Source organism: Bombus vancouverensis, chromosome 8, assembly GCF_051014615.1.
Source record: "Bombus vancouverensis nearcticus chromosome 8, iyBomVanc1_principal, whole genome shotgun sequence".
NCBI lineage: Eukaryota > Metazoa > Arthropoda > Insecta > Hymenoptera > Apidae > Bombus > Bombus vancouverensis.
The window spans coordinates 3,193,610-3,213,457 of record NC_134918.1 but is presented as its reverse complement, the minus strand read 5'-3'; the positions used below and the strand labels follow the sequence as shown (position 1 = coordinate 3,213,457).

General features: G+C 39.4%; 4 protein-coding genes across 10 annotated transcripts; 1 reads left to right on the top strand and 3 right to left on the bottom strand.

Annotated features, from left to right (window-relative positions):
* Positions 1-72: 72 nt before the first annotated feature.
* On the top strand, positions 73-19,789 carry kappaB-Ras (NFKB inhibitor interacting Ras like 1). Of its 4 annotated transcripts, none has more exons than XM_033348039.2 (3): positions 73-292; positions 445-816; positions 3,119-15,623. In XM_033348039.2, exons 1-3 carry the CDS (start codon positions 194-196, stop codon positions 3,164-3,166), a joined length of 519 nt encoding a protein of 172 aa, XP_033203930.1. In that variant the 5' UTR covers positions 73-193; the 3' UTR covers positions 3,167-15,623. The 4 variants fall into 4 exon arrangements, with proteins under 4 accessions (XP_033203930.1, XP_076477122.1, XP_033203931.1 ...); XM_076621007.1 differs by lacking the exon at positions 3,119-15,623 and adding an exon at positions 1,358-1,792; XM_033348040.2 differs by lacking the exon at positions 3,119-15,623 and adding an exon at positions 19,769-19,789 and having other exon boundaries at positions 74-292.
* Fa2h (Fatty acid 2-hydroxylase) lies at positions 942-3,361 on the bottom strand. Of its 2 annotated transcripts, XM_033348030.2 has the most exons (6): positions 3,071-3,361; positions 2,681-2,906; positions 1,998-2,158; positions 1,742-1,874; positions 1,538-1,657; positions 942-1,477 (listed from the first exon to the last, which is right to left on the bottom strand). In XM_033348030.2, the coding sequence occupies exons 1-6, from the start codon at positions 3,359-3,361 to the stop codon at positions 1,392-1,394; spliced, it is 1,017 nt and encodes a 338-aa protein (XP_033203921.1). In that variant the 3' UTR covers positions 942-1,391. The 2 variants fall into 2 exon arrangements, with proteins under 2 accessions (XP_033203921.1, XP_076477121.1); XM_076621006.1 differs by having other exon boundaries at positions 1,538-1,874.
* On the bottom strand, positions 4,584-12,380 carry LOC117164736 (sodium- and chloride-dependent transporter XTRP3). 3 transcript variants are annotated; one of them, XR_004465733.2, is made up of 13 exons: positions 12,131-12,380; positions 10,074-10,306; positions 9,840-9,860; positions 9,418-9,639; positions 9,139-9,249; positions 8,813-9,054; positions 8,564-8,708; positions 8,279-8,480; positions 8,049-8,208; positions 7,800-7,962; positions 7,503-7,703; positions 6,897-6,964; positions 6,307-6,448 (listed from the first exon to the last, which is right to left on the bottom strand). XR_004465733.2 is itself a non-coding variant. In XM_033348012.2 (12 exons), exons 1-12 carry the CDS (start codon positions 12,378-12,380, stop codon positions 6,296-6,298), a joined length of 2,103 nt encoding a protein of 700 aa, XP_033203903.1. In that variant the 3' UTR covers positions 4,584-6,295. The 3 variants fall into 3 exon arrangements, 2 of the variants coding, with proteins under 2 accessions (XP_033203903.1, XP_033203905.1); XM_033348012.2 differs by lacking the exon at positions 6,897-6,964 and having other exon boundaries at positions 4,584-6,448; XM_033348014.2 differs by lacking the exons at positions 6,897-6,964; positions 9,840-9,860 and having other exon boundaries at positions 4,584-6,448.
* Positions 16,610-19,048, bottom strand: LOC117164742 (venom serine protease 34). Its single transcript, XM_033348029.2, has 8 exons — positions 18,889-19,048; positions 18,371-18,588; positions 18,072-18,293; positions 17,781-17,979; positions 17,512-17,712; positions 17,288-17,436; positions 17,035-17,188; positions 16,610-16,962 (listed from the first exon to the last, which is right to left on the bottom strand). Exons 1-8 carry the CDS (start codon positions 18,932-18,934, stop codon positions 16,937-16,939), a joined length of 1,215 nt encoding a protein of 404 aa, XP_033203920.1. The 5' UTR covers positions 18,935-19,048; the 3' UTR covers positions 16,610-16,936.
* Positions 19,790-19,848: the final 59 nt, after the last annotated feature.

Below are 19,848 nucleotides of genomic sequence, written 5' to 3'. Positions count from 1 at the left end.
AAAATTTATATTTTCCGAAATGGGACATATCTTTGATGAGAACAGATAGTATACGTTTCCCCTAGGAAAACAGCTGTCTTCATTCTGTTACTAGAGTTAATGTTGACTTCAGTGACTTAAGTTATTTTTTTAATAATGGCATGAGTTTTAATATCGGAAGTAAATATAGCGCAATTTAAACGAAAGATTGGATATGGGGAAAACGACAAAAGTAGTTGTTTGTGGAATGAAAGGAGTAGGAAAGACTGCATTATTGGAACAACTCATATATGGAAATGTCAATGCCAAAACAGTAAGAATATAGGTTATGTTTGTATAAAAATCAATTGTGGTACAATATATTTCTACGTTACATACTGATTCTCAATTTTAAATTTGTATTTTAACTACAACAATTAACGTACTATATTTATTTATGTCAAATTATATTTTATAATTTAAAAGGAAATACACCCTACGATCGAAGATATTTATGTCGCAAATATAGAAACTGATCGCGGTACGAAAGAAAAAGTGCGATTTTATGACACTGCGGGACTGGAATCTCCTCAGAATAATGCAAATAATCAGCAACTACCTCGACATTACCTTGGTTTCGCTGATGGATACGTTTTAGTTTACGATACCGCAAAACCTGAATCTTTGGATGTGTTGTTCCCATTGAAAAAGGATATTGACAGGAATAAAGACAAAAAAGAAATAACCATGATCGTTATTGGAAATCGAACTAAAGCTGAGGAAGAATCTCATAGTTTGGAGAATATAGCAAGCAAAGCTGCAAATTGGTGTACTAGAGAGAAACTGAAACATTATGAGGTAAATGTTATGGATAGAGCAAGTTTGTTTGAAGCATTCGTTAATTTATCGTCTAGGTTGAATCCTCCTACAAATAAGAGCACATTCCCACAGTTAAGTATGGGTAGAAAAAACATAAAAGTTGATGGACTTTAATCACATTTATTTATAATCTTAATCTACAATTAATCACATTTGTTTATATCACTGATGACGATGGTATTCTTTTAATCATTGATACTGATTTACTTGTTTAGTATGCTCAAAATATTTTTATATAAAATAAGCGTATATTTAAAGGATCATGTACTTAAAACATCAATTTGCTGAGGTTCTTATAGCAATGAATAATGATACTTTCTTCTCTGAAAGATTTGGTTCGATTCTATGTACGTTATTGTACATATATCTTGTGCATTTTGTTTCTTGTTTGTACTTAAAATATATATATATATATTTATATTTTGATGATATATATATATACATATATATATCATCAAACGAACGATAGTATATTGTAATTGACTTCTTTTTGTACTGTTTGCTTGTTATATGTACATAGTTCGTATATAATTTACCATTACGGATGGATCGATTTACCATTCAATGGGCTTCAACAATTGCCGCAAACAAATATTCGTTCTGAATATATAATCCCATAGTTTACTGGTGATACCAAAACCTGAAGAACAAAGTTTTTATTTATGATTCATCTAGTTTTTAGAAAGCAAGTAAATTTTACCTAGATCATGATGTAAAAAATGATGATAGTTATGATTCCTTTTCATTAAGTACATGTATGTTCCAAATTTCGGCGCGCCATGATGTAGATAATAATGTGTTAAGTCGTAAATCATATAGCCTATGAGACAAATTTTTTTTACATTTGATACATCATTGATATTTATGATAAAATCAATAAATATAAATATTTTAATGCCAATACCTGTCATTGTACCAGAGAGTATAAAATAAAAAATCGTTTGTGGAAACACCATATTATAAATCATTAGTAACAGTTTTGCTACCAATAAAGCTGGTAGAATAGGAAATACTAATCTTCTTTTATCAAATGGCGCCTATTGAACAAAAGATAAAATCATTATGCGATTTAAAATTATTTTCATATATCGATTCTATCGTCATTTTTTTTCATTTTCCTTCTAACCAAATAAATTTAAAGACTGAAAATTACTTTTTACCTTGTGATGTACACCGTGTAGTAAAAAGTGCAAAGTAATAAATAGTTTCGAGTTATCCGGTGGTTTAAAGTGAAAAACTTCACGATGAACTACGTATTCTAACATAGTCCATATGAATATACCGAATATAAACGAAGTTAAAGGTTCAAACACGGTGCTTTCTGAAATTAGACAACAGTTTCAACAAATAGAACAAAATAAATTAATCCTTTCGCATCGGAGGACGAAATATCTCGCCACGTAATTCGTTTATATGCATGAAGCTTCGGAAGAGATATCTCGCGTGTCCTGTCGTTGGAAAACATGCGATACGTGTCGTCCAACGATTCGCATAAAAATCAATTCGTAAGACACTGCGTTTGTGAACGTAAAGGGGATTAGGAATGTTAAATGAAGGAAATGTTGTATGAAATAGTTGAAAGCATGGTATTACATGTATGTAATGTTATGTTACACAGACCGATGTGCGACTTTCAGTCGTAAACATTGAAAAACGGGAACGTGAAATATTTCATTCAAAACATCACATGAACAATATTGGAACAACATTACATGGCGAGATATTTTATACATTGATATAAAGGGATTAATAAAGTTACTATAATTCTTAATTAGGTAATGTGTGGAATAGAAATTACTGTGACTGATAGAAAAGAAAAACGAATTAAAAATAGTAAAAATACCGGTATTGATGGCAGCGATGCGTGCCAATCCGTTATAAAAGAAGTAAAGAGACATCGGAATCCATACTATCGGTATCAGATACCAAGGAGTAATTGTTAAACTTTCTAAGATGTTTGACTTGAAAAGTTTAATATCCCTATACACTGGTAAATTGACCCATTCCCAATAATGATGACCCAGTGAACCTACTTGTCCAAGTATAGCTTTGTCCCAATCGATCAGATTCTATAAACGTTTAAATGAAAACGTTGTCAGTTCGTAACTCTCGATAAATTGTTCCATTTATATTTGTCGAACGTTATTTTTTAAAGCGTGAAATGCCTAGTGTACAAAATTCGAAGATAATACATACAAGTACATATTGCAATAAATTTCCCTGTTGTACTTACTTCGTATTTTTGATATTTTTCTTGATTCAACGTGAACTCCTGCAACAGGTGGAATGCCGCTTGCGAGTGGGGAAATTCTTCGAACGCCTTCTCTAAGCTTCGATTTTTAAAGTATCTCAATATCTTCGTTCCACCGGGGTGATACCGAATAAACTTTTGTATATTGTAAGATTGATTTTGATAGTTAACTAAAAAGTCATTGTTTTGCTTGTTTTCCATTGATTGTAATTCAGATTTGGATTCTGTGGTACGCTTGCGTACATCGCGAATAGAGTCCGTGGTCTTCGCCATTGAACCGATCAAGCTGATTGCTATTTGCAATCACCGGAATATATTATTGGAAAAAAGTTAGAAAAAGTTGTGTATATATATGTATATATGAAACGTTGTAATTCGTCGATAGACCGATGGATGAGTAATGAGCAGAAATCCGCGAAATATCTACTTTTACCTGTCGAATGTTTATCGTGGCACACTTGATATCTGATAGAACTACGTGTATACGGTTATCGTACAAACAGACAAATTACATTATCTTTGATGTGTTTCCTACCTTGATAAGTTTCTATCTATACGATGACGTCACCGTTTGACCTTTTAATGTATTTTTAACTCTTGCTGCTCTTCTCGTCTTTTTTGTAGTAGTATTTGAAATCATTAGAAATTATCATTTCAATAGGCTAAATCTCTGTCATTTACGGACTTATACAGTACCTATAGCTCGAGAGTTTCCTTCCTTCTGGTGGTGATTATATTTATCACACAGTAATAATAATGAAAATTATTAATAAATTATAAATAAATTATTAATCCTGAGATGTCTCAGGAATTTGCTTAAGCGGATGAGAATGTTGTAGTTGCATTGGACGCGAATTCGCGCGAACTGACGGTCTGATCAGCTCAGTATGCCAAAGCAATCAAATATGTATTGTGGAACGACCAACCACTTTTATCAACTTATGCCCATCTCAACTTGTACGCTAAGTCTGTATAAGTCTGCTTTTGTGAGATTTTCCAAATAGAGCACTTTGTGTAAGTCATCAATGGTTCTTTCCTTTTCCTACGGCATATGCATGATATCGACTAAGAATCTGCAGGGCGCATCAGGTTTTGACATTTTCCAGACGACTCTCTGACTCGCGATTTTGATAAGTTAGTGTCTCTCGTACATTGCTGAATTGTATTTTCGAAAGTTTTAGTCTGTGTACAGATAAAGAATAGTTATCGGAAAATAAATATCTGTCTCTCGGCACACGATCGTATGCTTCATTTGTCAAAACGTCAGTTTGCCCAAATTCGCGTCTAACGTAACCACAGGATAACAAAATTTATAAAATCGCTCGATGCTGCATGTGCGGCAATAATTATATTACGTATATCTTATTTCTTACATCTAAAAAATCGTACATTTGCTAAAAATCGGCATTTTCTTGCTCAAATTCCGTTAAAACAGAATCAAAGAGGAACAAGCAAGGAAAAGATCGATAGATATATAGGTATTCATAGACTCGTGTACTCGGCAATAAATAAGCTTTTATTTAAACGTTTTGGATATTTGTGTATACAATATACCCTATGTACGATCTATATTTAAATGTCTACGAACGCAGCAACGATCATGCTCCGGTATGTCAAGTGGAAAAAACAGAAGAACTGAAAGAGGAGAGAAAAGGAACGGGGTAATACCCTATCACGAAGTTAATCTGATTGTGAGCACACGCGCTGCCAAAAATATAACATTTCAAGCATCGCGATGACAATGCAACGCGATGAACAGTGTATCTCGATATTCTCTTTTCTGTTAGAATTGCTATTGATGTTTTCGAGCCAGGTACTGACCTTGTCAAACGAGTATATTACATCGCTTGACGGAAAGATATCCGCCCTTGCGTTTGCAAAGTATCTGTTCCTCCGTAATTGGTCATTACTGATCGAACGTAATCGATCCTAGAAATTAGAGGAAACGAGAAAAATCAACGAAGACACGAACCGCGCCTGTACACAGTTTTCTCAATCTCTCATTCACGATTTTCTAAGGAACGATTGCGCGACCGATACCGACCACATTGAGCTCAAATTGAACTTCGACAAAGATTCGAATCATCCCGAAGAGATTTCCGCTTCGTGGTTCTTCTCTTTTCTCCATTTTTCTCTCTCTTGTTAAGTACGATCCTGAAAATTCTTCGACCCGATCTCGACATATCTGCCTCGGAGACATTCAAATTTCACAGTATTTCGCGATCTATCTCTGCTTTAAGTAATCGGGTTTCTAGCAATTCGGAAGTATTACGAAACTCAGTGAAGAGATACCGTCTGTACACTATTTCCTACTCGTACAGTTCTATTTAGGCGAGTAGGTTTATAACTTCTAATTAGGTTTCGATATTTGCAACTTTTCTCTTTTGACCATTTCTTCTCTTCTCACCCCTGAGGTTTGGAAGCAATAGGAACGTAGGCACCGTCTAGAAATCGCTCGAAAATTTCAAGACGAATGATCGATTCTACGTACTATGAATCTCCGTACGTTTTGAAGGTTTCGTTTTTAATTGGACGAGCTTTTGTCAGAATATTTCATTGTTTGATCCGTAACATAAGTAGACGGTACTCTTTCTAAAGATACGAAGGAGGGAGGCTAATATCAACGCGATTCGTTTCTTCGCGGAAGAAGTCTAGACTTAATAATGCTGCCGTAAGGGGTTCGTGCGTAATTCTGCATTTTTTATTTTTTCAACTTGCTGTATAATACCGATCATACGATCAAACGAACGAACTAGATGGACAGGACAAAAACCAATCGCCTGAAGGTATCGATCAGGTCAAGTCAAAGATAATTTAGATCTCAATGAAACCGAGTCAATCGAACAAAGCTAGCAAGGCGCGACGAATCGATTTCGAGTGCGATTAGAATCGGCCTCTCTCTCACTCTTTACCATGCATTCTGTGACGCCGAGTATTTTTTTGAGTTTTCTCCGCTTTTCCGTTTCTTATTTGCTTTGTACACGTTAATACCGTGTCATAAGTTCGACGGAAAGTAAGTATTGCTTTTAAAAAGCACCGATCGTTCAATTATTTCATTCCTCGATTCGGATTTGCAATTCGTATCATTTTACGCGTCTCCTAAGAACTGAAATTCCAAAGGGACAAATGTTCGATTTACCCTTCTTTCCCTGATTTGTTTGTAAGAAGAAACTGCGCGACGAAAGATCGCGGACCCGACACTTGCTTTTAAAAGTCCATCACTTCCATTTTGAAGGGTTTACCCTGAAGCTTGTTGGGGACGATCTTCGTTATGGGCGGTGCACTGTTGTTGTCATCGTCGCTATTCACATCTTCATCCTCTTCGGGAAAATCTTCGAGACGGTCGTGGTACTCGTCCAACTGAAAATTGAGATTACTACCGTTAATTACAAGTGGCCACGTTTTTCCGTGATCGAATCGTGAACGAACAATCGCAGCTAAGGCTATGCGTGATTTGTTCGAAACGCAGGCCAGCCAGGGCGTGTTCCTTATTAATGAAAGAAAAGTGCGGTGCCAGTGAGATATCAAAGCGAGAAAGCTCTTGTCCGGTGAACTCAAGTACCGGGTTCGTTGGTTTTTCTTTTTCGCAGACAACATGCCGACTTGGCGCGATGTCTAAAATCTGGCGATCGGCAACGTTCTCTAAGTCGTAAGATTTACAAGCCGCAGAAAAAACACCTTGTTCGCGTTTCCTCCGTTTCCCTCTTCGTACTCGAAGATCATCGTTTCAGTAGAAACAACGGTGCAAAGCGCGTAAAATTAAGCTAAGAGCATTCCATAAACGATAGTACGTATACTACGGACTCACGTGTAAAGTAGCTATGGAAGAAGCGATTAATCGACGTTACCGCACACAGAACGGACGCTTTCCTATAACTGCAGGTACGTCCAACGTAAATCTTAATGCTCGTTCAGGCTTAATCGACGCACCTTGAGTATGTAATTCTTCTTTCTGACTCGCACTCGTGACGCTAATAGTGTAAGCATGTCTCTCGGTGCGCCAATTAAGTCACTCTCTATTACGATGACTAAGTCTCTACGTTGTCTAGACAAGCATATGAACGTGCCTCGCGTGTTTTATCCATAGTTAATCAAGACTGGTGATAAAAGACGAATCGCCGAGTCAGTGAAGCGAAATGATATAATTCATATAAGTAGTGAAGGTGGCGCGATTTTCTTGGTTTAAGATAATCGTGTTGCTCGATTTATCGAGCATACTTTTCAAACGCACGAAATAGTCCTTGGTGAACGTTCGAGAAGCTACAGAGTGTAAATAAAAGAAATACACAAATGCAAATGCGTGTGTCGTGATGTATACGATTGAATAGAGAGAATAATGGAGGATGAAAGGAACGTCGGGCGGATGTTGTTGAAACGAGCTCATCGCGGTCAAAGATTTTCTGGATCTACTCACATCAACATCGCCCATCATCTCTTTGGTAGAAACAGTGGTATCTATGCGCCGTATACTGCCTTGATGAATGTCAACGTCCAGCTTGACGCATTGGAACCGTCTCAAAAGAAATACGATCGGTATTGGCGCGATGCCCGCGAAAATGATGACGACCGCTATGGCCAACACCCAACTGGGATACGCGGTGGGTACGGCTATACCCTGAAACGTACAAAAGGAAATATCGAGGTCGAGACGTATTAGAAAATTTGACAACGAAAGAAGCGAAAATTCGAAAACTCAAAAAGTTTTTCTCACCCGTGACGCGTCCCATGCAGAATATGTGGGCTTTTTGATGAACATGGATGCTATACTGGAAAGGAGAATGCAGACCATAATTATGGGGGCAAGAAATCGCCAGGTAAATTGCCAATATATCCCCGGTCTGTATCCTGTCATTTCCTCGATATCTTTCGTGAATCTGGAAAAGAATTGTTTCCTGTTAATTAAACGTGAAATGTTCCCTTAAACCAGGAAGGACCATCAAGTATAAAAGTTTTAGCGTACTTTTCGTGACCATAAACGAAAATGACTGAAATCATTTCCATGAGCGCCACCATTACGAGGCCAATGGTACCGGCGAAACTGTCGAACATTTTTAGCCAATATTCCCCAGCACCAGTACAGAATATTAAACCAACGAAGAAGCAGACCGTACAAACCACCCCTAAGAAAAAAAATTATCGTTTATCGCGTTTGTTCTATCGTGAATAGAAGACGACAATGATCTTACCTACCTGTTATGTATTGCTTCTTTATTCTCTTGAACAGATCTATGTCGAAGATGACACATAGCATTCCTTCTAGTATACCGATCTGGGAACCCAGACCGAGTGCTAGAAGCATTAGGAAGAAGATACAAGACCAAAACGGAGCGCCAGGCAGCTCGACTATCGCCTGGGTGAAAACTATGAAAGCCAATCCTGTTCCTTCGGCAGCCTAATAATCGATTAATTTAAAAAAAAATAATTTAAAGACCGTCTTTTTAAAACACAAATATAAGAAATATGTTTGCCGATTACATTATCCAATTGCTCGTTGAGACTACAGGTTTCAAGTGTGAAGTTCATCGCAGATGCGTTTAACGTATTTACAGTTTCCTCGTATTCTTCCATGGTAATGTTCTTGTACATTATATATCCATTTTGAAAAAGTAAGTCTATATTACTGGAACAAAGAAATGGAATTGCCCGATCGTTAATAATCTGGATGATCTTCCTTGTTTCATCCCTAGAAATTATTTCATGGAAATTAAATAAAAATCAGTTTACCTCGCCAAGCACTTATCGACGTTTGTCATTGCCTTAAAGCCTAGAATGGCGAATATCACGACACTCGCGTAAATAGCGGTGAAGGCGTTACAACCGCTAACCAGGAGCACGTCCCGAACGCAGTTGTTGTCCGGAGTGTTGTAAGAACCGAACGCGATCAAGGAACCGAATGCTAGCCCGAAACTGTAAAAAACCTGCGTCGCTGCGTCGAGCCAGACCGTCGGCTCTAATAGTTTCTCGATCTGCAGATGAAAAAGGCAACCGTGAAAATCACGCGAAAAACAATGAAACACGAGAGTCTCATCGAAAAAGTGGAAATTAATTACCTTTGGCGTGTACATGTGGGCTAATCCAGCGCTGGCACCTTTTAACGTTATTCCACGAATAAAAAAGATAGTAAGCACCAAATACGGGAACATGGATGTAAAATATACCACCTTTAAATCAAGCAGAAACATAAGTCGTTGACACAGTATATCTGACTCTCGCATTTACACGGAGGAAAAGGCGGACGGGAAAATGGAACAGGAAGTAATTCGAAGGGAAAGTAAACGACCACCCGCGAGGAAAAGAAAAACCAATTAAAACACTCGACGTTTTCCTACCTTTCCCGATGATTGTATTCCCTTCATCACAATAAAGAAGACGACGATCCAACTCAACAGCAGACAAAGGACGATCCACCACTTGAGACTCTGTCCTTCTTCGATCGACGGTGCCGCGTCCAATGTGGTTCTGTACCAAAAATATGCAGTTTCCGAACTCTTCGCGCATTCTTCGACTGGCTTATTATCAATCTCTGGACATTTCGCCCATGGTAACGGCTCCTGCGTTGAATCGTTCGTTCGTCAAAAATTTACCCTCGACATCGTTAATCAGATTCGCGTTAATTAGAAAATATAAAAGCGTCTAATTTGCAATTTCCTATAATAAGAACTACATCATGCGCGACGCGTTCCATTTTATCCATTTCCTTTCTAGGCAGACTAGTGAATGCAAACGAAGATTGAAATTGACAAGTACTTACGTTGAACTTAATCGTGACAGCCTAATCGAGCAGCATGAAACATAAATCGTATTCGTTAATCGAACGATCGCGAAACTGTTCTGGTACCCGGTGATTATAGCACCCGCGTATTCCATCGATCAATTAAACGCCATAATCGAGTTGGTATTAAGCTCGTTTTCGATCGTCGGAATAACAACGGCCTACGGTTTTATTGATTGAATCGATCGATCATCGGAAAACGAAGGGACTCACCTCGAGCGAATTAAAAAGATAATAGAAGCACCAGGTAATGATGACGTTGTAATAAAGCGCCACGAAGAAGGTGACGATGCACGATGCTATTCCTATACCGCCTAGCCATGGATGTATCGTGTTCCATACACCAAGGGCACCCTGTCGCATTCGTTGACCGAGACCCAGCTCGATTAAAAAGAGGGGTACACCCTCTAGGATTAGCATCACGAAAAAGGGGATGAGAAAGGCACCTGAAAAGCGTCCCGTGCATAACATGTTTTACCCCTGGCAATTTTCTTTTTTCTTTTGCTGTCTAAAAAGCGAGATCTATATTCTTCCTATTCTTTCTCTCGGTAAAATAATATCGTTCCTTATCCCTTCCCCTTCCTCACCCCATCTCTTGTTCCTCTGACCCCTTATTACAAAGTGAATGCCGTAACCGTTCTCTTTTAATCTCTCCCATTTGCCAGGGCTCGGCTGTGACCCTGCTTAGAGAATATTCTTCGTTCCCCTTTTTTCGCAGTAGTCTAGTTTGAGACAGCCGCAGCCGGAGTGTCTGGTACGGTATTGATCGAGTGACGCGTATCTACGTATACGTACATACGTAGGTACACGTTCCATCTTATTCGAACATTCTTTACCAATTTTTTTCATCCTTCTCTTCATTCCGATCGAAAGAATTTCGGGAGTGTCGATAGGCGGCATACTATTGATCAATCGTGTCACGTACGATGTGATATTACCGCGATTACACACGTCCCCAGCGTAAAAGGCTGGATCGTTCAAGTATGCGGCACGCGATTCTCCTGTAAGACTTCTCGATAAATCGTCTGACTAAAATTCCTGATTCTACTTATGCCGTGTTCCCATGGGTCGTTCGCTACTCGTCTCCGTTATTATTGTATTTCAAACATTTTGAAATACCAATCCCTAAACTGTTCTTCCAGAAAAACGAAAAAAAAAAAAAAAAAATAAAGAATACTTCTTATCTAAAAAATTGGCAAAGGTTTCGTAAAAGACAGAACAGACGATTCATAAACTCGATGCGGATGTGAAATTGTTACGTGTCTGCCGATAAGAACGTTAAAAATCGATCGACGCGCGTCGAACGTCGGCGTCAGGCTGAACGATGGCCTCGACATCGGTGTCGTATTGTAGCATAAGGAAATTTCCATTGAAAATCGAGTAGAACCGGGCTCGTTTTTGGTGCAGTGGCATATACTTTCTGGCGAATCGTTAACACGAACGCTGACCTAGCCAGAACTTAGCTAGAGGAAACGCGCGGTTCGGTCCTTGCGTTCTGCGCAATAGTAGTCTCTTTCTCTCTCTATTCGTCGGGTCTTGGCTCGTCGACGTTCGTAACACTGATGGAAATTTCCACGTCGAAATTCGCGGGGGCGTCCGATTTAACGGTCGCGTAAGCCATGTCCCTGTGACGTAACGCCCTACCGTCGTGATTTCATTCGTGCTTCACCCGCCACCCTTGTTCGCGCATCCACCCACGTAAACCAGCAATGTCTATTTTCGCGATACGTGTGTTTCCGTTTCGTTTTCATTGGAATGTAATCGAGTTACGCCAACCGAGGTATAGGTCGTGGATAGAAGAAAGATCATGGATAGGGAAAGCAGAGGGTTCAAGGGCGGATTTTATAGGATTTTATTAGTTTCCCCGGGTTTCCCTCCGTATTTGGATATTCGGGAGGAAGTATGGAATACGATAGCCGGAAACCAAGGACTGTTCGCGACGTTCTCGCTGGTATTTCGAAGATCCGCGAAACGCTTCGAAGATATATATTTTTAAGCGGATAGGCATACGGCGAGGGCAGGAAAGGGGGGTTGGTCGAACTATGTGACTGAAAATAGCGTATAACGTTGCGTTTTACGTGGCCATTCGATTATAGCGGCTTTATATCCATCTCCGTATTAGAGAACGTTTTCAAGGAGAACGGGTAACGATTCAAAGTTCAAGTTTAATGATTTATCGTTTATGCGTCTTTTTTTTCTTTTCGAGGAAAGAGGAGATAGAGACGAAATAGAAAGAATTAAGAAATCGCTCATCGACAAATATTACTTACCTCCTCCGTTTTGTTGGCACAGGTAAGGGAATCTCCAGATATTCCCGAGACCCACGCTGTAACCGATAATACTGAGGAAAAATTGCATCTTGCCGCTCCATGCTGCTCTGTTTTCTTCCTTGGTTTCTTGACTGCCAGCAGCATTTTGATTTCCGGTTATCACGATCGTCACGTTCTGACCTGCCTGACGTTCCTCGTTCAACGGAGCCAGCTCATGCCCATTTCTCGTACTCTCGTTCTTGACTACCATGCTTCACCTCGAAGTTCCTTGTTTCAAAGACAAATTGTTCAATTTCCGCCTATTCTTTCCTTTCCGTTTTCAATGCTCTGTTTTTATTGCTTATATTCTCCTCCTTTCCTTTTTTCCTGTCTTTAGATGCTTTTCGCGTTCGTTGAGAAACAAGTCAATGGACCAGTACAGATCGGGATAACCGAGCCGATGTTTAAAGAGTGTACAGGTATATTTTGAAAAATCACCACGGCGACCAATTACTGGCACGAGAGACTAGGAAAACGATAAATAGTGGCAGCAACGAGTGACTGCTATCGAGAGCAACAACAGTTTAACAATAACAATAACGACGACGACGTTAACGAGTGTGTCAACGACGCCGACGACAAAGACGAGGACGAGAATGACAACGGCAGTTCAACAAAAGGCCCAACAAGGATCTTAATCGTTACGTTTAACTATAAGAATATTTTTTATTATCTGCTGTGTTTGTTTTTTCTTCTCTCTGTTAATATAATACCGTTATCCTGAATAAGTTAGATCTCTGTGTAGAAAAAATTCCTTAGAGTAACGCGGAAGGCATGCCTGGTACGAAGAACGCGGCTGTTCGTCGGAGCAGCTCCTACGTGGACGCAGGCTCCTTTCTGTGAACAACAGAAGGGAAAAACACACAGTGGGCTATTCTTCTTCTCCCTGTTCACCTTACCGTGCTTTCCGTCGTAAGAAATCGTATTATTCTTTACTATCGATCGGTTAAAGTGTCGTGTGGACGTTCACGGAAGTTAAAACTCGTGGTTCGAAATGTGTTCGTTACAATATACGAAGGAAGAATGTGGCGATGATACAAAGAGATCAACAGAATTACGTGAGAATTATGTGATTCACATTGGCAAGGCTGAAAATCAACGATTCAGATATCTGTCTCGGAGCAGCAAGTATAATCGATACGGCGTGGGTTGTATACGAGGGAAAGAATCGTTCGTATATCGGACGCAATTTTTTTTTTTAATTTGCACGTTGCGAATCGAGAGATTCGTCGTTTTCTTAACGATATCGGATCGGTTAACGGAATAACCAAAAGGAACACGACATACGTGAATTACGAGACGAATCAGAAGAAAGAAAAAGGACAAGGGGGTGATCGAAGAAAGGTGCGTGTACAACGATCGTTGAAAGGGTTTCTATTTGTACGAGCGAGAACATCAGTTTGTCCGCCATGCGAAAACGATGCATCTAAATCATGAAAGATCGCCACAGCGGTCCAGGCACAAGGAGAATCACTTTAACGACTCGAAGCAATCGGAGGAAGCTCACGTTTCACGTTGCTAACAGGATTATTGTCCTGGAACATGCCCCCGATCTTCCGTCCTCTCTTTCCTTATACCGTGACACCGTTCTTCTTTCAATTTTCTCCTCTTTCGTCTTCCGTGGATGCTGACGTTTCTTTCGATTGCCTGTGACATAAGCTTTACAAGCGAGGGACAATTCTCGTACTGTAGAAAATATGAACGACGATTTACTAAATCGGCAACGTCATTTGCATCGCGGTCATGGTTCTCTTTTCTCGCGCACACTCTTTCTCTTTCTCTTTAAGCTCGCTGTCACAGTCGTGGTACCTACACTCTCGAGTGTATATGTTATTCAAAATGCGATATAGGAGACGTACACAGAGCAGAGTTGGCTGCCGCTGAATCGCTCTTCTTCTCCTAACAAAACTCACGAAACTGGCCGAACTCGAATCGTATTCAATTATTTCGAAGTGGCGGTCCACTGATTGAACCGGTGGTGCTCGCTCGAACGTAGATAGTAGACGCGTGGTCGGGGGAAAGAAGGAATAATTTTTGGAGCCATGTAGTTCGATTCTGTAACCTCCCTCCTCGCTCAAACCGGGCTATTTTTTCTGGCTGCTACGATCAGTCCCACCTTTCGTTTTTTCGTTCCTCCGGCCTCGGTAGGCCTTTGGTATTTCTCGTTCTCTTTATTTCTGATTGGTCGGCTGACAAACAGCCCGCGCGAATTCTCTCCGCTCTTCTCAAGTTGCTGTGCCTGAAGAGACTCTAGCAACGCGCCCCGTGCACATGAACGTCAATAACCAACTGAACCACCGTTGCGCGGCTGTGTGCGCGCGCGCTTATGCACGCACGCGAGGGAACCAACGGGACGAAGCAGACCCTGGAGCTTCGACGCTTCGACAAAGCTTTGCACAACGCTTTCAATTCCCGATTGGCCGTAGTAATTATGTACATATGGCGCATACGCTCTACGGTCACGCTCTTCCGACTCCCAACTGTCGACTCTCTGCTCTTCCCCACGAACTAGACCGCTCAACGTGTATCAGGAACGGCCGAGTTGCCACTGGCCGACTTCCTCGGGGAGAAAATCGGGAGAAGGCCGTGAGCAGAGGGGAGAAACTCGTTCGAACTGATCTATCCCTCTGTACCGATATATTCTACCCAAAGAGGACGAGGCTATCTTTTCCTTGTCCTCCGTGTTTTTGGTCAACGTTACGTTATACCCTGCAAGAAGAGTAGGAAGGTTGACGCGCGCGCGCGCGCGCCTCGTTGCACATCGATCTTCGTCGCAGCCAATCCCCGCCATTTTCGTTTGCCTCGATTGGCTCACGATCTCGACTTCCCTCGAGTCTTTACAAATAGAATTCGCCTTATTTTTTTCTACTTTCGACAGACGTGCTTTCGACTCTAATCGATCGGCCACCAACAAAGTTTACGCTTTTACTGACCTTCGACCCTCGAGACCTAGCTTCCTCGAGGTTCTTACTGATCGTTAGCTAAGGTCAGGTGGTTGCACCATGAGTGAAATCATATTGAAGGTGAATAGAAACTGAGTGCGGTGTACATTAAGGAAGCAAATAGCAACTGGTTTGCTTAAAAACAACAACGGTGTTTACATACAAGGCACTCTAACTCCTTTGTTTCTGTTTCATTTCAATTCGTTCCGGTCAATTATAGCGTATACATTGTCGTTTACAAAAGGATTCCAATATTGTTTGATCGATATCGGACGATTCTACTTACGAAAAGACTAGCATCTATTTTTTAAACCGATTGCTAATAAAGTACAAATTTGTTACGCATGTTACGGGGATTGGCACGAAATTTTCATAAACCACATCTGGTACTCGTGTGAAGACGACGAGAGTACCCATTTGTGAGAACCATCATCGACTAAATAACTGTGTCAAGGGCAGATCACGTCGAAGAAATCAATTTGTTTAATAAATATCTCTCGTGTACGACGATATGACTGATTTTGTGCGATCGTACGCAATTGCGCCACGAATTACCCGTTCGGCTTGTCCGATTAATTCCCCCTTTCTTGTCATCTATTTATAGTGAACCGAGAAACCTCGACGAGCAGACAATGTCTAAAACGATTCATCGTTGATTGTGCTTATAAATCAATTTCTTTTCCTTTTCTCGTCGATGTTTACTTCCTTTTGTATTTCACAGGTAAACAGAGATGATTATATGTATTTGCTCTGGTTTGAACGTAACCGTGGAGCTGTTGAATATTCCCTCTCGTAAAGTGTCTCACGTCACATCCTCATTCACGAACTTATTAATAATGAGACATTGTTTACACGCAGTTAATTTCTAGTTATCTACGTGCAGGCTACGCGCGGCTTCTAAAGAACGACGCGCTGATATATACAGAAGGATCGCGTCGCGTGGCGATGATACCTCGATGATCTTCTCTCGTACCGTTACATACCAGCCACGTATATAATCGTTATATATAACGTATATACGATGTATATACGTTATATATCAGAAATCGCATTGCGTAAGCGTTTCATAGTTACCGATCCGTGCATAAAAATTTAACTCGTTTCGAGCAAATTCATAGATTAGTTTTGCTTACGATTTCATATCTGCATGCGATCGGAATGTTTGCCATAGACACGCGGCTTTCGTGACCGAAGGCTTTACTTAGTTTATATTTCGCGTGCGTCGTAATATTGCTCGTCTTTTCGTGTTGCGCGTAACAAACGATTGCTAGAGATCTCGCTCGATGAATCTGACTATTCCGTCTATGTCGATAAAAATAGGTTTTTGTACGAATAGGATAGTTTTACAATCGATTTGAGTGTTACAAGATACAGACGCTCCGGCGTCGATGTTTGAGCGTTCTTACGTAAACATCAAATAACATTAGCGTAGGCAACGGCGGGTGAAGAAGAGTCGAAAAAAGGAGGAGGCAGGTTGGGGGTGAAATAAAAGATTCAATTAGCATGATTTAACAACATATATTCAATAACATATCTGAACGTTAAATTAAATAAGTAACGCTTTCGTCGTCTCCAGACTTGAAACAATAAATCGACACATCCTAATCGTTTGATACCCGCATGATATGTAATTGCCGATCTAATACAATTTTCGTGCGAATAGTATGTTTGTATTCTTATCGTTTTCTTGGGAACATTTCAAACCTGTAAAACGAGGAAATTTACCTCATAAGTATGTCAGTTGCGTTATCAGCGATATTAATGAAACGACTAGGCCTGCTATCCGGATTGTGTCAAATCGAGTCGAACGATAAGCTGCATTGTCTTATTCTATGATGCAGTACGAAGCGTCTGAAATAACAAAATTGCGAAGGTTACGCGGATATAGCTTTAACTATTTGCATCGCATATTCTACGTCTTACCTGAAGTTGCTGAAATAATCCAGTCGATGTAAGCTCCAACTCTGGTATTTACACCACCAACGACGGCACAAGATCTACCCTTTGCAATGATTCCTATGAGGACAAGTCGTCTAGTCGTCGGGTTTTGCCATAGAACTGGCCCACCACTATCCATCTATTTTTTAAACAAATGCTTCAGTATTACTGCATTCGTGGAAAATTTATTTAATCGATCGATCGCATCGATTCTGTTGTAATTCAAAGCGAAATTTACTTGACACGAATCCTTGTTTTCGGCATAGGTGCAGATTTGATCTGTTGTTACATTATAATTTCTAGAACACTGTAGGTATGTAAGCACGCTTAAGGTAACTTTTTGCAAAATATCAGAAGTTGGGCCACCATAATCCGTTGTTCCCCAACCTAATTTTATCAAAAATGTTGAGATATAATAACAAAGCTAATCGTAACACAGTATGTAACCACTATATCACTAACCCAACAATTCAACATAATTGCCACCAAAAGTATCCGACGAATGTTGAAAAGGTAGACAGGCCGGACCAACCTCGTTAGTGAACTTAATTTCGTTCTCTGTTTTTACGATAGCCACGTCATTTTGATCATCTCTTTGAGCGTAATTAGGATGAATCACAATTTTGATTATTCGATGTAATACCGTGGCGTTTGTATCCGACCCTAAAGATCGAAATCAAATTAGCCACGATGCGAGATACCAAGTACTTGCATTTACAGTAGACACTTACCTGTTCGCAAATCATGATCGCCAACCAGGGCACCCAAGTCCTGGTATTTTCTCTCGACGACGCAATGTCCCGCTGTTAGTACGTATCTTTTGGAAATTATAGTGCCTCCACAGAATACGACTCGTCTTTTGAAGTCCACAATACCAACCATCATAGGGAACTCGTTCACCCCTGTATCATTTCCACCGACGATGCGGCTCTAAGAACGGTTAACAAAAGCTTTCACTTGCTTAGAATAACGTCACTCAATCTAAATGAAGCGTCGATGAATTTGCGTAAATATATACATACAGGGTTTCTCCATCCACATTCACAATCTTCGAAATCTTGGGGTCGCTTCACTGATCTCACTTCACAAGCAAAACGACCACCCCTTGACCACACTGGTGATTGCAGCGTTACAACCATCGTGTTTGATTCAGATTGTATGTTAAACTTTCCATTACCACAATACCGATGCGTAGTAGAAGAATTGACTTGCACAGCTACTTTGTCTTGGAAGCAATTGGAACTCTGCGCGAAAATTATTCGTTATTTTTTATTTCTCTTACGATTAGTAATTAATTCTACAATGAAAACTATAGCCTTACCCATGGTAATTCAAACGTGCTACAGGTTAAATCAACTTTATACTCGCTTACGATGGTCCATGAACATGATTGTGACCTGCTATAGAAATTCGGGTATTCGCGGTTCTGAATGAAATATATACTACCAGGAGTTAGTTCGTGATAGTAGGTGCAATTGTTATTCGCAGCATTACTTAATTCAATCGAAAATATAGACCAACAAAATAACAAAACCGCCGCTGCAATGAAAACAAATTTTTTCTTGGAAAATAATCAGAAAAATAAATGTAAAAAGGTTTTTTATTTTCAGCGAAAAATTAAACGTAAATTCGATAAAGTGCTCGAAACGTGATAGCGTCTGAATTGGATGCTTGAAATCAGATATATCTGTGATATAATTTACTTTTTGCAGATATGGCAAGATAATCAGAAATACTTTGATATAACACCGATTATATACGATAAGAAGCACTTTATGAATGGTTGCAAATTCTTTGCCTTAAATTTCCTTTGCCAAATGAAAGATTCATTATGTGTACCTTGTATCATAAAACCGTGGAACGCAGCGGTGCGTATAGAAAGCATGATGCTTTGATCAAAAATTTGTTACGCGACAAGTACGAAGATTTCGGAGACACGGTCGCTATCTATCTATTTGTATTTGCGTGCATTCCGGTGTTTTTATCCACGTCGCGAAGACGAGTTAAGGCAACAACTAATAATTTCGCGAGTATTATCACGGGCTCTTATCAGAGGTAGTTGCAACCTCGAGAATAAAAGTAGATTTACGACAACTACTTAATATTTTCGTAACAAAATTCATACAAAATTTCTTAATGTTCATATTTACCCATTTTCAAAACGCACATGCTTCATTTTTTAATTAGTCGATATAATCGTTTCGATTAGGACTGACGTGATAGCTTATGTTATGATTTTTCATTGAAGATATCCAAGATATTGATATATTACTTTTAATTAGAAATATATAGATATTTCGCAAGATATATCAATGCGAGATATCTTTCGGTAATTAATTCATTTATCACTTGATAAGATAATCAATTAATTCTTAATATTTTGAGTATTCTAAAAAAGTTTTTTTATCTACTTTATATTTGTTAGATAAGTATTTACTTAGGTAATTTTAATCGTGTAAAATAATAATTTGCTTGTAAATGTAGTATGAGAATTTTTCTTAATTTATGATTATACGTAACTATTTTCCTTTTTTTTATATGTTGTAGACTTTATTGAATAAAATAGGGTCAGCCGTATCGCATACTTTTTCTTGTTTCTCATATATTACATTCGTATTAAGATTAAAGATAAAATATATAATCATAATATACCTCAATTCATAATTATGTACTCGTAAAATGCATTTTCCTTTCAACATTTCCTATTTAATTGACGCAGATATAGATACAACGTCAAACAGTCGAGGACATTTTAGATATTGCTGCAATTAGAATGTAAAATATTGATGGTAGTAGTCA

Excerpts from the sequence above, each read along its gene's own strand:
- kappaB-Ras (XM_033348038.2), top strand. The coding sequence starts at position 194 with ATGGGGAAAACGACAAAAGTAGTTGTTTGTGGAATGAAAGGAGTAGGA. Across the intron at positions 293-444 it reads GAAATGTCAATGCCAAAACA|GAAATACACCCTACGATCGA; the intron begins GTAAGAATATAG and ends ATAATTTAAAAG.
- Fa2h (XM_076621006.1), bottom strand. The coding sequence starts at position 3,361 with ATGGCGAAGACCACGGACTCTATTCGCGATGTACGCAAGCGTACCACA. Across the intron at positions 2,159-2,680 it reads CATCGCTGCCATCAATACCG|AAAGCACCGTGTTTGAACCT; the intron begins GTATTTTTACTA and ends GTCTAATTTCAG. Across the intron at positions 1,875-1,997 it reads TACACGGTGTACATCACAAG|GCGCCATTTGATAAAAGAAG; the intron begins GTAAAAAGTAAT and ends TTTGTTCAATAG.
- LOC117164736 (XM_033348012.2), bottom strand. The coding sequence starts at position 12,380 with ATGGTAGTCAAGAACGAGAGTACGAGAAATGGGCATGAGCTGGCTCCG. Across the intron at positions 9,055-9,138 it reads CCCACATGTACACGCCAAAG|ATCGAGAAACTATTAGAGCC; the intron begins GTAATTAATTTC and ends TTTCATCTGCAG. Across the intron at positions 8,209-8,278 it reads AAAGAAGCAATACATAACAG|GGGTGGTTTGTACGGTCTGC; the intron begins GTAGGTAAGATC and ends TTTTTTTCTTAG.
- LOC117164742 (XM_033348029.2), bottom strand. The coding sequence starts at position 18,934 with ATGCTTTCTATACGCACCGCTGCGTTCCACGGTTTTATGATACAAG. Across the intron at positions 17,713-17,780 it reads CGATCATGATTTGCGAACAG|GGTCGGATACAAACGCCACG; the intron begins GTAAGTGTCTAC and ends TTCGATCTTTAG. Across the intron at positions 16,963-17,034 it reads GATTATTTCAGCAACTTCAG|ACGCTTCGTACTGCATCATA; the intron begins GTAAGACGTAGA and ends TTGTTATTTCAG.